The sequence below is a fragment of the Mobula birostris genome, chromosome 16 (assembly GCF_030028105.1).
Source record: "Mobula birostris isolate sMobBir1 chromosome 16, sMobBir1.hap1, whole genome shotgun sequence".
Taxonomy (NCBI): domain Eukaryota; kingdom Metazoa; phylum Chordata; class Chondrichthyes; order Myliobatiformes; family Myliobatidae; genus Mobula; species Mobula birostris.
In genome coordinates, this window is record NC_092385.1 from 73,819,060 (window position 1) to 73,833,946 (window position 14,887).

Here is a 14,887-nt window from a genome sequence, read left to right on the forward strand (position 1 = left end):
AGGGCAAAGCTTGATGGTAATCTCTTTTTCTAACAGGACATAGAAGATATTTTATTTTATTTAGAGATACAGCATGAAATAAGTCCTTCCAGCCCTTTGATTCTCACTGCTCAGCAACACCCGACAACCCCAATTTGCTGGTGCTTCTGACGCATGAAAATATTTTAACTTTATTTTAAACACTGGACATCTTAATGCAGTGCTCTAATCCAAGAGGCCCCAAAAATAAATCTGATGAAAGTAAGTAACACACACAAAATGCTGGAGGAACACCGCAGGCCAGGCAACATCTATGGAAAAGAGTATAGTCGACGTATCGGGCCAAAACCCTTCAGCAAGACTGGATTAAAAAAGCTAAGGAGTAGGGGAGTAGGGGAGAGAGAACAACCAGGTGATAGAGGAAACCTTGATGCTGCCTGGTCTGCTGAGCTCCTCCAGCATTTTGTGTGTGTTCCTCAGATTTCAAGCATCTGCAGATTTTCTATCTGCTGAAAATAAGCAGATGGTTGTTTTTATCAGTTCTTAAACAGATCTTCATAAATGTGCTAGGGGAGTTTCAAAAAGAAATGCTTCCAATAAAAAGCATTGGGAGTGTTTAAACATAAAGTGAGTCAGGCTCTTACAAAGGTGAGATTTCACTGTCTGTATACCTATGTCACTATTTGAATATTTTATGAGCACATTCTATTTGGCACTACACTGAGCACATTATCTAAAATTATCACCATACTCATGGATTTGTACAGCATTCTGGTTGATAAATTTTACCTCCAGATGTCAACCCTCAGGAGAAATTGGGAAGGTCTCTAATTTTTTTTCGGATATAGATTTCACTGGAAATGCCACTGTCCACCCTTACTCTGAATTGTGAGGAGTTAAGAGTTAGGAGCTAATAATATTTGTTTACCTGTAACTACATATGAGTCAATTTCAGTGGAGTGTTTAGTGATTCAGTTGTCTTATTTTGGATTACTGTCTACAGGCTTCACAGTTACTCCTACTGGTATTTACAGGGGGTGCGGTGATGGCCCAAAGGTGGAGGGAGAAGCGCTGAAACAGAATGAACAGTTTGCTTAGTTTTAATAAGAAAAGTACAGAACAAAAGGCAAATAATAAACTCCAGGTCAACATGGCTGTTAACTAAAACTCTTAAGCTAAAAATCTAACGCCAACACTGCGACTCGGAAGCAGTAACTTAATAATAGATAAAAATTGCTCCTTTACAGTGTCAATCTAAATTGTGGTCTTCTTTCTCGGAACGTGGGCCAAGGTAAGCAGGGCACATTGCCGTCGCTATGCTTTGGTCAAGACTCAACCAGACTGAAATGAAAGAAAGGGAGTTAAACACAACCACAAGGAAATCCTTCTTGACTGGAAATTGAGTTCTCATGAGTGTGATTCCCAACCGCTTGCAGCTGCCCACCTGTGAGAGTGCCGATTCTCCGCGGCTGAATCTGTGGTTGTGACAGTAACTGTTGTTTTCACATTTAATTACAAGATTATAAATGGGCCAATTGCTTTGTTGGGATTCAAACTCATATATCTTGAAGAATCAGTGCTATATACCACTTGAGACTGGTCCAGAAACATGATTTCTCTTCTATCAGACTGCCATTTAAATATCATTGCACGCATGCCAAAGCCTGCAGCTATGCCTGTAAGGCAGTGAAACACCTAAAATGCATCTATGCAAGTTAGGACACAAATAATGGAAGATAAAAGTCAAAAATAAGTTCATTGTCACATGCACAAGTACATACTTTGGCACAGATGCAATGAAAAACATACTTGCAGCAACATCACAGGAACTGGTTGCCATGGTAATGTTAATTCCAAAAAATAAAAACTAATTGGCAGGAAAATAAGGGAGTCAGGAATAACTCATGTATGTTCTTAGTTTTGACTTAAAGCAAGGCGTGCACATATATTGGTGGCATTTACATATATTTACATATCACAAGATCACAAGACAAAGGAGCAGAAGTAGGCCATTCGGCCCGTCGAGCCTGCTCCGCCACTCTACCATGAGCTATACTATTCTCCCATCTAGTTCCAATTCCCAGCTTTTTCCCCATATCCCTTGATACCCTGACTAATTAGATACCTATCAATCTCCTCCTTAAACACCCTCAATGATCGGGCCTCCACAGCTGTATGTGGTAATGAATTCCATAGATCCACAACCCTCTGGCTAAAAATATTTCTCCTCATCTCTGTTTTAAATGGGTACCCTCTAATTCTAAGACTGTGGCCTCTTGTCCTGGCCTCACCCACCAAGGGAAACAGCCTTTCCACATCTACTCTGTCCAACCCTTTCAACATTCAAAATGTTTCTATGAGATCCCCTCTCATTCTTCTATAATGAATACAGTCCAAGAGCTGACAAACGCTCCTCATATGTTATCCCCTGCATTCCAGGAATCGTTCTCGTAAATCTTCTCTGAACTCTCTCCAACATCAGTACACCCCTTCTAAGATAGGGGGCCCAAATCTGCACACAGTATTCCAAATGAGGTCTCACCAGTGCCCCATAGAGCCTCGTCAACACCTCCTTACTCTTATATACTATTCCTCTTGAAATGAATGCCAACATAGCATTCGCTTTCCTTACTGCCAATCCAACCTGGTGGTTAACCTTTCGGGTATCCTGCACGAGGGCCCCCAAGTCCCTTTGCACTTCTGATTTTTGAATTTTCTTCCCATCTAAATAATAATCTGCCCGATTATTTCTTCTTCCAAAATGTACAACTGTACATTTCCCAACATTGTATCTCATCTGCCATTTCTTTGCCCACTCTCCTAAACTGACCAAGTCTCTCTGCAAACTTTCCATTTCTTCAACACTTCCTGCTCCTCCACCTATCTTGGTGTCATCTGCAAACTCAGCCACAAAACCTTTTAATCCATAATCTAAATCATCGACATACATTGTAAAAAGAAACGGCCCCAACACCGACCCTTGCGGAACACCACTAGTAACCAGCAACTAATCAGAATAGGATCCCTTTATTCCCACCCTCTGCTTTCTGCCTATCAGCCAATGCTCCACCCATTCCAATATCTTTCCTGTAATTCCATGGGCTCTCATCTTATTAAGCAGCCTCTTATGCGGCACCTTGTCGAAGGCCTTTTGAAAATCCAAATACACAACATCCACAGCCTCTCCCTTGTCAATCTTTTTGGAGATTACCTCAAAAAATTCCAATAGGTTGGTGAGGCAGGATCTTCCCTTCATGAAACCATGCTGGCTTGGGCCTATCTTGTCATGCACCTCGAGGTATTTCATAATCTCGTCCTTGAGGATCGACTCCAATAACTTTCCAACTACCAATGTCAGACTAATAGGTCTGTAATTTTCTTTTTGCTGCCTCCTTCCTTTCTTAAACAGCGGAACTACATTTGCGACTTTTCAGTCCTCTGGAACCATGCCAGTCTATTGATTCCTGGAAGATCATTTCCAATGCCTCCACAATCTCCAAAGCCACCTCCTTCAGAACCCGTGGGTGCACTTCATCTGATCTGGGAGACTTATCTATTCTTAGTCCATTTAGCTTCCCAAACACTTTCTCTCTAGTAATCTTGACTGTACCTAATTCTATTCCCTGAGATGTCTTGCTATCAGGTATGTTGCTAATGTCTTCCACTGTGAAGACTTATGCAAAATACTCATTTAGTTCCTCTACCTTCTCTTTATTACCCATTATAGTTCCTCCAGCATCATTTTCAATTGGTCCTATATCTACCCGTGTCACTCTTTTAATCTTCATATATTTAAAAAAAAACTCTTAGTATCCTTTTTTGTGTTAATTGCTAATTTCCTTTCATAATTCATCCTTTCTTTCCTAATGACTTACTTAGTTTCCTTCTGTAAGTTTTTAAAAGTCATCCAGTCCTCAGTTTTCCCACTAATTTTTGCTTCCTTGTACACCATCTCTTTTGCTTTTATTTTAGCCTTAACCTCTCTCGTTAGCCACATTTGTGCCATTTTTCCACTTGTAATTTTCTTTTTTCTTGGTATATATTTTTCCTGCACTTTCCTTACTTCTTGTAGGAATTTCATGCAATTCTGCTCTACTGTCCCTCCATCTAGCTTATTTTTCCAATCGACTTGGGCCAGTTCCTCTCTCCTCTTTGGCAGGTGAGGGTTGGGCTGTGAAACAATCTCAGGTTCTGGAGTCTCCTCTGTGGAGGTTGCAGTTGACTCTGGGGCTACATGAAGTGGTTCTGACAGCTCTGGACACATTTGTTCTCCTTTTCTTGGCCTTTCTCTCTCTGGACCTTGCTCCTCTCCTGGTCCAGCTTCTTTCTCTCTCTTTATCTCCAATCAAGTTGCAGTTGTCTCAGCCAATCACATCACTACAATGCTGGCCATCCTACATTAACTGAATGTGACTTGTTGGTTGTTGTATTTCACTGTTATGAATGTCAATCCCACAGGTGTTATCTTTTCTTCAGTATAAGTTCTTAGTTGGATATCTGCAAGCTTCAGTTTAGTATCTTTGAAATGCTATTCATACTCATTTTGTGCAATGACTGAAACAGGCAAGCCAGTGTCCAATTTTTGATTAATAAATTTGCCATTCACTTTTGGTGTAAGCCATACTGCTTGTCTATTGTTAGCTTTCACATTGAAAATCACAGGTCTAGTCAGTCTCAAGTCACTGTCATCATTATCAGATTTTTCATCAACAGTGTGCAGGTTAGTGCTCTTTTTGAAGCTGCAGCTTGATTTTATATCTTTTTAGCTGCCCTGTGACATTCATTTTTTTTGTCTGCCCAACATACTCTTTGTATGGGTCCAACTTTGTTACGTTATCTGCAAGTTTCACCATTAAACTTGCATTACTCTGGTGCATGTGAGCCCCTGCCACACCTTAACATAATTTGTTTGGCCAGGCAGGCCTCCAACTAGACATTACAATTTTGTTCATGATCACTTTCCTTCCAGACTGCAGTTCAATTGTGCCTGCTGTTTACATTGATACAGCAATGTCAACTGCTCTTTTAAATGTTAGTTGTGCTTCAGTTAGAAGCCATTTTGAATGCTTTCTTGTAAGATTCCACAAACTAAATGATCTCTCAGTGCATTATTCAGTCCATCATTGAACTGACAATGCTTATACAATCTCTTCCATTCCACCATGTAAGCTGAAATAGACTCCACTTCCATTTGAATCCGCTTATGAAATCTAAGTGATTCTGGAATCAACAATAGTTTTGGTACACAGTGTTCCTACCTTACTTTCACAGTATCAGCAAAGCTCATTACGGCTGATTTGGTTGGGGCACTTAAATTTTGAAGCAAACTGTTTGCCTTTAAATCCAATGCACTCAACAAAACTGGCACTCACTTCTCATTGGCTATTTTATTTGCATCAAAATATTGCTCAATTAGCTTAATGTACATGAGCCTGTTATCCATTGAGCAATCAAATCTATCTATTCTTCTGATGTAGCTAGCCATTTCCGCTTTTTTAAATTTATGATTATTATCACTCAGTACTCACTGTTGATGAACCTATGAACTTGTCCATTTCCTGCCGTATCTTTAACTTAACTGACTTCCTTCCCTTGTGAAGAAAAATACATGCTGCGCTGATTGTTTTCTCAACTATTTCTCACTGTTTTTTTTAACTGGATCATCTTGCTGTGCTTCAACAGGCAAGTAACCATTTCAGGTTTGCTTAAAAGTTCCTCATGCCACTGTATATGTTCTTTAACTCCAAAACAGTAAACTAAATGAAAGAAAAAGACGAGAGTCCGAAATGTGAGTCTGACTTTGTGTTTACTTTAAGCAAGGCATGAACATATCATGTGATGGTGTGCTGACGTATGCCATGTACAGATAACATGCAATGCGGTATGTAAACAACAAAGAATGTTGAACCAAACTATATATTTACAATATTACTCAAATAGTACCAAAATATTAAATACACAGCAGGTAGCATAGCTGTTAGTGAGACGCTATTACAGTTCGGGGTATTCTGGAGTTTTGTGTTCAATTCTGGCACCATTCTGTAAGGAGTCTCTGTACATCCTCACCGTGGAATGCGTGTGTTTTCTCCTGGTGCTCTGGGTTCCTCTCACAGTCCAAAAAGTACCAGTTAGGTGTTTATGCGATCGTTGTAAATTGTCCCATGATTAGGTTAGGGTTAATTTGGGGGTTGTAAGGGGCTGCTGGGAAGTGCAGCTAGGAGGGCCTGCTTAGCACTGTATCGCTAAATACACATAACATCATATAAACAGAGTGCAGAGGACAGCAGAGGAGATTTACAAGGATGTTGCCGGGATTGGGGAGCTTGCATTATGAAAATAGGTTGAGTGAACTCGGCCTTTTCTCCTTAGAGAGACGGAGGATGAGAGCTGACCTGATACAGGTGTATAAGATGATGAGAGGCATTGATCGTGTGGATAGTTAAGGCTTTTTTCCAGGGCTGAAATTGCTAGCACAAGAGGGGCATAGTTTTAAGGTGCTTGGAAGAAGGTACAGAGGAGATATCAGGGGTAAGTTGTTTATGCAGAAAGTGGTGAGTGCGTGGAATGGGCTGCCGGCAATGGTGGTGGGGGCGGATAGGTGTCTTTTAAGAGACTCCTGGACAGGTACATGGAGTTCAGAGAAATAGAGGGCTATGGGTAACCCTAGGTAATTTCTAAGGTAAGGACATGTTTGGCACAAGGGCCTGTATTGTGCTGTAGGTTTTCTATGTTTCTAAGCAACATTCCTAAGGAAAACATAAACAAGATTTTTATAATAAAGACCATGATTAGAACAAAAAGAAGTTAATTTTATTGCATAGTTGTCAAAGTAGTCATAGGGTTGCTAAATTCTAATGATTACGATTGTGTCAGTTGGTTCATGAACCAACTGGTTGAAGGGAAGCAGCTGTTCTTGAACTTGCTGGTGTGGGACTCTACCCCACTGCCTGATGGTAGCTGTGAGAAGATGACATTATCCAGCTAGTGGGGAACCTTTGTTGGTGGATTTTTATGTTGCAATCTTTTTTTCATTTATTTAGACTTACATTATTTAAAGTTACCACATATAACAGGCCCTTCTGGCCCTACGAGCCATGTCACCAAACAACCCAACTATTTAACACCAGGACAACTCAACACAGGACAATTTACAATAACCAATTATCCTATTAACTGGTATGTCTTTGGACTGTAGGAGAAAACCTGTGCAGTCACAGGGAGGACATATAAACTCCTTACAGGCGGCACTGGAACTGAACTCTGAACTCCAATGCCTGAGCTGTAATAGCATTGTGCTAACTGCAATATTAACAACTCCAAAGATGGTGATTTGTCTATCAGAATGTTTTTTATCCCAGGGAAATACACCCAACAGCAGATTTGCATCATTGGTTACACAAAAGGAGGGGATGAACTCAGGTAAGAGCTTAGTCAGCAGGTAGGAAGGCAGCAGGAAGGAATTTATAGACCAGTTAACCTGACCTCAGTGTTTGGGAAGATGTTGGATGAGGTTATGGAGTATTTGGTGGCATAGGACAAGGTAAGACAAAGTCAATATCGTTTCCTTAAGGGAAAATCATGCCTGATGACCCTGTTGGAATTCCTGAGGAGATTACAAGTAAAGGGGATGCAATAGATATTGTACATTTGGACTTTCAGAAGGCCTTTGATAAGGTGCCAGACATGAGGTTGCTTACCAAGTGAAGAGCCCATAGTATTACAGGAAAGTTACTGGCATGGTTAGAGCATTGGCTAATTGGTAGGAGGCAGTGAGTTGGAACAAAAAGATCCTGACGAAGGGTCTCGGCCTGAAACGTCGACTGCACCTCTTCCTAGAGATGCTGCCTGGCCTGCTGCGTTCACCAGCAACTTTGATGTGTGTTGCTCGGATTCTTTTCTGGTCGGCTGCCAGTGACTAGTGGTGCTCCACAGTGGTCGGTGTTGGGACCGCTTCTTTTTATGCTGTATATAAATGATTTAGATGATAGTTTGCAGATAATACCAAAATTGGTGGAGGGGCAAGTAATGTTGAGGAAACAGGCTGCAGAAGGATTTAAGACAGATTAGGAGAATGGGCAAGAAAATGGCAAATGAAATACAATGTTGGAAAATGCATGGTCATACATGTTGGTAGCAGAAATAAATGTGCAGACTATCTTCTAAATGGAGAGGAAATGCAAAAATCTGAAACGCAAAGGGGCTTGGAAGTCCTTGTACAGAACAGGTTAACTTGCAGGTAGAGTCCATGGTGAGGAAGGCAAATGCAATGTTAGCATTCATTTCAAGAAGTCTAGAATACAAGAGCAGGGATGTGGTGCTGAGGCTTTATAAGGCACTGGTGAGGCCTCACCTTGAGTATTGTGAACAGTTTTGGGCTCCTCATCTAAGAAAAGATGTGCTGGCACTGGAGAGGGTTCAGAGGAGGTTCACAAGGATGATTCAGGGATTGAAAAGGTTATCATACGAGGAACTTCTGTTTGCTCTGGGTCTGTACTCACTGGAATTTAGAAGGATCGCATGGCAGGGAATCTCATTGAAACCTTTTGAATGTTGAAAGGCATAGACAGAGTTGATGTGACTTTTGTCCCCCTCGGTCCACACTTCAGTGAGTTCCGTGCCCGCCATGACGCTAAACTCTTCTTCCGTCGCCTACGTCTCTGAGCCTACTTCTTTGGCAAGGATTCCCCTCCCCCTACTGATGACCCCTTCTCCTGTCTTCAACCCTCCTCCTTCTCCTGGACACCCCGCCCAGGCCTTCTACCTGCACTCGATCTCTTCACCTCCAACTGTCGCTGAGACATCAACCGTCTCAACTTCACCACTCCTCTCTCCTCTTCCAACCTCACTCCCTCTGAAAGCACTGCCCTCCACTCTCTCCGCACTAATCCCAACCTCACCATCAAACCTGCTGACAAAGGTGGTGCCGCAGTAGTCTGGCGAATGGACTTCTACCTCACTGAGGCCAAACAGCAGCTCTCTGACACCTCCTCTTACTTACCCCTGGAATAGGACCCCACCAAAAAACTTCAAACCATTGTCTCTCGCACCATCACCGCCCTTATCAACTTCGGAGACCTTCCATCCTCAGCCGCTAAACTCATTATTCCCACACCCTGCACCGCTCGGTTTTACCTCCTCCCAATGATATACAAGCCTGACTGTCCCGGTAGACCCATAGTTTCTGACTGCTCCTGTCCCACCGAACTTGTATCTGCCTACCTGGACTCCATTTTGTCACCCATAGTTCAGTCTCTCCCCACCTACATCTGGGATACATCCCGTGCCCTCCACCTCTTCAATAACTTCCAGTTCCCCGGTCCCAACCGCTTCATTTTTACTATGGATGTCCAATCCTTGTACACCTCCATTCCCCATCAAGAAGGCCTCAAAGCCCTCCGCTACTTCCTGGATAATAGACCTCACCAGTTCCCCACCACCACTACCCTCCTCCGGTTGGCGGAACTGGTTCTCACACTTAATAACTTCTCTTTTGGCTCTTCCCACTTTCTTCAGAGTAAGGGTGTAGCTATGGGAACTCACATGGGCTCCAGCTATGCCTGCCTCTTCATTGGTTATGTGGAACAGTCTGTGTTCCAAACTTATTTTGGTACTGCTCCCCAACTTTTCCGTCGGTACATTGACGACTACATTGGCGCTGCTTCCTGCACCCATGCTGAGCTCGTCAATTTCATCGACTTTACTTCAATCTTCCACCCAGCCCTCAAATTCACTTGGTCTATCTCGGACACTTCTTTCCCCTTTCTCGATGTCTCGGTCTCCATCTCTGGAGACAGACTGTCCACTGACATCTTCTACAAGCCCACTGACTCTCATAACTACCTTGACTATACCTCTTTCCACCCCGCCACATGCAAAAATGTCATTCCCTATTCCCAGTTCCTCCGTCTCCGCCGCATCTGCTCCCAGAATGAGACTTTCTGTTCCAGGACATCTCAAATGTCCTTTTTCTTTAAGGATCGTGGTTTCCCTTCTACCATCATCAATGATGCCCTCACCCGCATCTCCTCCATTTCCTGCACTTCGGCCCTCACCCCATCCTCCCGCCACGACAACAGGGACAGAGTTCCCCTTGTCCTCACCTACCACCCCACGGCCTCCAGATCCAGCACGTTATCCTCCGCAACTTCCGCCACCTTCAACAGGACCCCACCACTAAGCACACCTTTCCCTGTCTACTCCTCTCTGCTTTCCGCAGGGATCAGTCCCTCCGCGACTCCCTTATCCACAAGTCCCTTCCCACAGATCTCCCACCCGGCACTTATCCCTGTAAGCGTAAGTGCTACACCTGTCCCTACACCTCTTCTCTTGCCACCATTCAGACCCCAAACAGTCCTTCCAGGTGAGGCAACACTTCACTTGTGAGTCTGTTGGGATCATCTATTGCATCCGGTGCTCCCGGTGTGGCCTCCTCTACATCGGTGAAACCCAACGCAGATTGGGGGACCGCATCGTCGAGCACCTCCGCTCCGTCTGCCACAACAGACAGGATCTCCCAGTAGCCACCCACTTCAGCTCTGCTTCCCTTTCCTATTCAGATATGTCCATACATGGCCTCCTCTACTGCCATGATGAGGCTAAACTCAGGTTGGAGGAGCAACACCTCATGTACCATCCAGGTAGCCTCCAGCCCCTTGGTATGAACATAGAATTCTCCAACTTCCAGTAATTCCCTCCCCCTCCCTTCCTCTATCCCTATTTCACTCTGCCCCCTCCCCCAGCTGCCTACATGGTTCCGCCTCCTTCTACTACCCATTGTTTTCCTGTCTATCACCTCCGTACTTCTCCTCCCCCACCCCTTTGTCTTTCAAATTACTGGTTTTTCAACTGAACCTACCAGCCTTCTACTTCCAACCCTCCCCCACCTTCTTTATAGGGCCTCTGTCCCTTCCCTCTTCAGTCCTGATGAAGGGTTCTGGCCCGAAACATCGACTCATCGTTTCCACAGATGCTGCCCGACCTGCTGAGTTCCTCCAGCTTGTGGTGGGGAGGGGTGGTCTAAGACAAGAGGGCACAACCTCAGGATAGAGGGGCATCCATTTAAAACATGGTGTCAAAGGTTACGGAGGAAGGCTGGGGAGTGGGTTTGAGAAGGGGAGAAAAGGATCAGCCATGACTGGATGGCAGATTAGAATCAATGGGCTAAATGGCCTAGTTCTACTCCCATGTCTTATGGGCTTATGGTTGGTCCTAAAGGCCTGTTTCCATACTGTGGAACTCTATTGGTAGCACTGAAAGCTAACAAACGCATGATGATATAGACCTGGTTGCCTGCATCGAATGCGAAAAATAAAAAAGAGGTTAAAAAATAGAGATAAGAACACAGATTCTGTTAAGTAACAATTACTGTTTCTGTACAGATCCTATGTTAACTGTGTGATACCAAGCTTGACCATTGTAAACTTGTATTGTTCTTGCCAATACCAACTTATTATTCAGCAGATTTGACCATAAGACCAAAAGACATAGAAGCAAAATTAGATCATTTGGCTCATTGACACTACTCTGCCATTCCATCATGGCTGATTTATTTTCCCCCTCAACACCATTCTTCTGCTTTTTCCCTGTAACCTTTGATGCCCTGACTAATGAAGAACCTATCAACCTCTGCTTTAAACATACTCAATGACTTGGCCTCCACAACTGTCTGTGGCAATGAATTCCACAGATTCATTAGCGTCTGGCTAAAAAATTCCTCCTCATCTCTGTCTTAAAGGGATGTCCTTCTATTATGAGGCTGTGTCCTCTGATTCTAGACTGCCCCACCAGAGGGATCATCCACTCTTTCTAGGCCTTTCAATATTCGTTAGGTTTCAATAACCCCCCGTCGTACTTCTAAACTCCAGCAAATACAGGCCCAGAGCCATCACACTCTCCTCATACATTAACCCTTTCATTCCCAGAATTAGTTTCTCTTGCAGAATATTTTCATGGTTATCGTTTCCCTATATGACACTTAGGCTGCTATCATTAGTTGCAAGTCTGGGCATATTTTGGATAATGGGTGAAAATGTAACTGCGGGACCTGGTGAACTGGATAGAATGATGAAGTTGATGTTCAGGCCGTAGCACTGGATAATTATACTGACTTCAGCTTTGGATTTCATTGTATCGCAGTGGTGCAGGATTTTGTACTCATTTCTCAGCACACAGCACCTGAAGATGCAGTCAAAGAAATTGATGAACTCTATGATGTCGTCTTGAAAATCATAGAAGAGTGGAATACAGAGGTATGTCTATATTTCTAGATAGAAGTGTTATATATGCTGTATTGTGTCACTTGTGGATCATATTTTAGAGCATAAAATCTGAGAATCACCATCAAAAACCCACCAGCAATTATAACTTTTTTTCTTGCCATGCTCCCATATTTTTGTAAATAGACACTGAGTAATGACTGCCAGCAGTCTCACAGTGGTCACCTGCTCCCTTTAATTAGGTGCTGCATTCAGTAGCTTGGGTTTTATGATCAGAAGTCAAGGGTTTAGTGCTGCCACTGACCTTGAAGAAACCTCCCACAAATTTTCTGAGGGATTTGTAGATTACATTTCTCCTTTCCTGAATATTGTTTTGTTGTTGACTCATTTCTAAAGCACCCAACAACCATTATCACTATGAACAAACTTTATAAAGTGAACAAATAAAGCCACAGAAGTCTGAAATAAATATATTGAAGGAATCAAAGTCTACACATAGTAAATTAGTTTTACAACACTTGAAAGATTGTTCAGCAGTTACCAGTCTATAATGCTGTGAACAACGTACTTGTTCTTTATTCATCAAGGTGCAATTTTTTTCAGTTTTTATTGGAACAAAATATTATGTGTAAATATTTATAAATGTATTTTCATCAGTTCATTAACACTGCGTTCATTGCCATGATGAAAACTTTGGCCCTGTGGAGAAGATGGAAGTCATTGATATCATACGTTCAGAATGCACTTTTAAATGCACATAGGTGTAGTCTAAAATACTTGTAATCTTAAGTACTAACAGTGTCATCACTATTTTAAATTGCAATTTATCCAAAGAGTGGTGGTAATTCACTGGCTAAAAGGGTGATGAAGAGCTAGAAACGGGTTCAGCTGCTTGCCTAGATGCTTCGATGCTTCAAATCATATTGATTGGTACATCACCAAAGATCCTAGCAAATTTCTATGGATGTATCATGAAGAGCATTCTGACAGGTACTGGAGCTTGAAGATACTTAGGAACAGCTTCTTCCCCCTTCACCATTAGATTTGTGTACAATCCACCTACTCAAGAACACTACTGCAGTATTCATCCTTTGAATGTTTTTTATAATTGTAACTTTGAGTTTTTTTTGTGTCTGCTGACACAAAACACCATCATGTCAGTGATAATATACCTGATTCTGATACAACTTTCTAGTGGGGACTATCCATCAGGGTCAACAATCGCAACTTCCCAGCTCAAGGAAGAGGGAGAAAATTGACCATACTAGTTCACCGAGAGGGGTGGACAGACAAGGGCAGAAAGGAATTTTCCAATATTAGTAAGAAACATAGAATGGGAGAAGTTATAGGAGTGAATAAAGAACAGGGTGGAAATAAGAACATAAGAATTAGGAGCAGCAGTAGGCCATCCGGCCCATCGGGCCTGCCCCGCCATTCAATAAGATCATGGCTGACCTGTCTGTAAACTCAGCTCCACCTACCTGCCTTTTCCCCATAACTCCTAATTCCCCTACTATGTAAAAATCTATCTAACTCTATCTTAAATATATTTAGTGAAGAATTCTACAGATTCACCACTCTCTGGGAAAAACAATTTCTCCTCATCTCTGTCCTAAATCTTCTCCCCTGAATCTTGAGGCAATGTCCCCTAGTTCTAGTCTCACCTATCAATGGAAACAACTTTCCTACTTCTAACTTATATATCCCTTTTAAAATTTTGTATGTTTCTATAAGATCCCCTCTCATTCTTCTGAATTCCAGAGAGTATAGTCCCAGGCGACTCAATCGCTCCTCATAGGTTAACCCCTTCATCCCTGGAATCAACCTGGTGAACCTCCTCTGCACTGCCTCCAAAGCCAGTATATCCTTCCTCAAGTATGGAGACCAGAACTGTACACAGTACTCCAGGTGCGGCCTCTCCAGTACCCAGTATAGTTGCAGCATGACCTCCCTGCTCTTGAATTCAATCCCTCTAGCAATGAAAGCCAACATTCTGTTTGCCTTCTTAATAACCTGTTGTACCTGCAAACTAACTTTTTGCAATTCATGAACAAACACTCCCAAGTCCCTCTGCACAATAGCATGCTGCAATCTTTCACCATTTAAATAATAATCAGCTCTTCTATTATTCCTTCCAAAGCAGATGATCTCGCATTTACCAACATTGTATTCCATCTGCCGGAACTTGGCCCACTCACATAACCTACCTATATCCCTCTGCAGGCTCTCCACATCCTCTGTACAATTTGCTTTTCCACTCAGTTTAGTGTCATCAGCAAATTTTGTTATGCTATGCTCAGTCCCCTCTTCCAACTCATCAATGTAAATGGTAAACAGCTGCGGGCCCAGCACCGACCCCTGCGGCACCCCACTCACCACTGACTGCCAACCAGAGAAACACCCATTTATACCAACTCTCTGTTTTCTATCAGTTAACCAATCCACTATCCATGCCAACGCACTTCCTCTGACTCCATGCATCCGTATCTTATTTATAAGTCTCTTGTGCGGCACCTTATCGAACGCCTTCTGGAAATAATAGATGTGGACACAGGTTAGGCAAAGCATAAGGAAAATACCAGGAAAGAAAGCAGCAAAGAACTACATGGAACTAGGGGTGGCATGGTGGTGCAGTAGTTAGTGTAATGCTATTACAGCACAAGTGAGTGATCTGGGTTCAATTCCCATCCCTG

General features: G+C 42.8%; 1 protein-coding gene across 1 annotated transcript in view; it reads left to right on the plus strand.

Annotated features, from left to right (window-relative positions):
• The window catches only part of dnase1l4.1 (deoxyribonuclease 1 like 4, tandem duplicate 1), a 73,366-nt gene that overhangs the window by 36,559 nt on the left and 21,920 nt on the right, over nt 1–14,887 (plus strand). Inside the window, exon 6 of the mRNA XM_072280850.1 lies at nt 12,115–12,227. Coding sequence (XP_072136951.1) covers nt 12,115–12,227 — 113 coding nt within the window. The remainder of the gene's footprint in view (nt 1–12,114; nt 12,228–14,887) is intronic.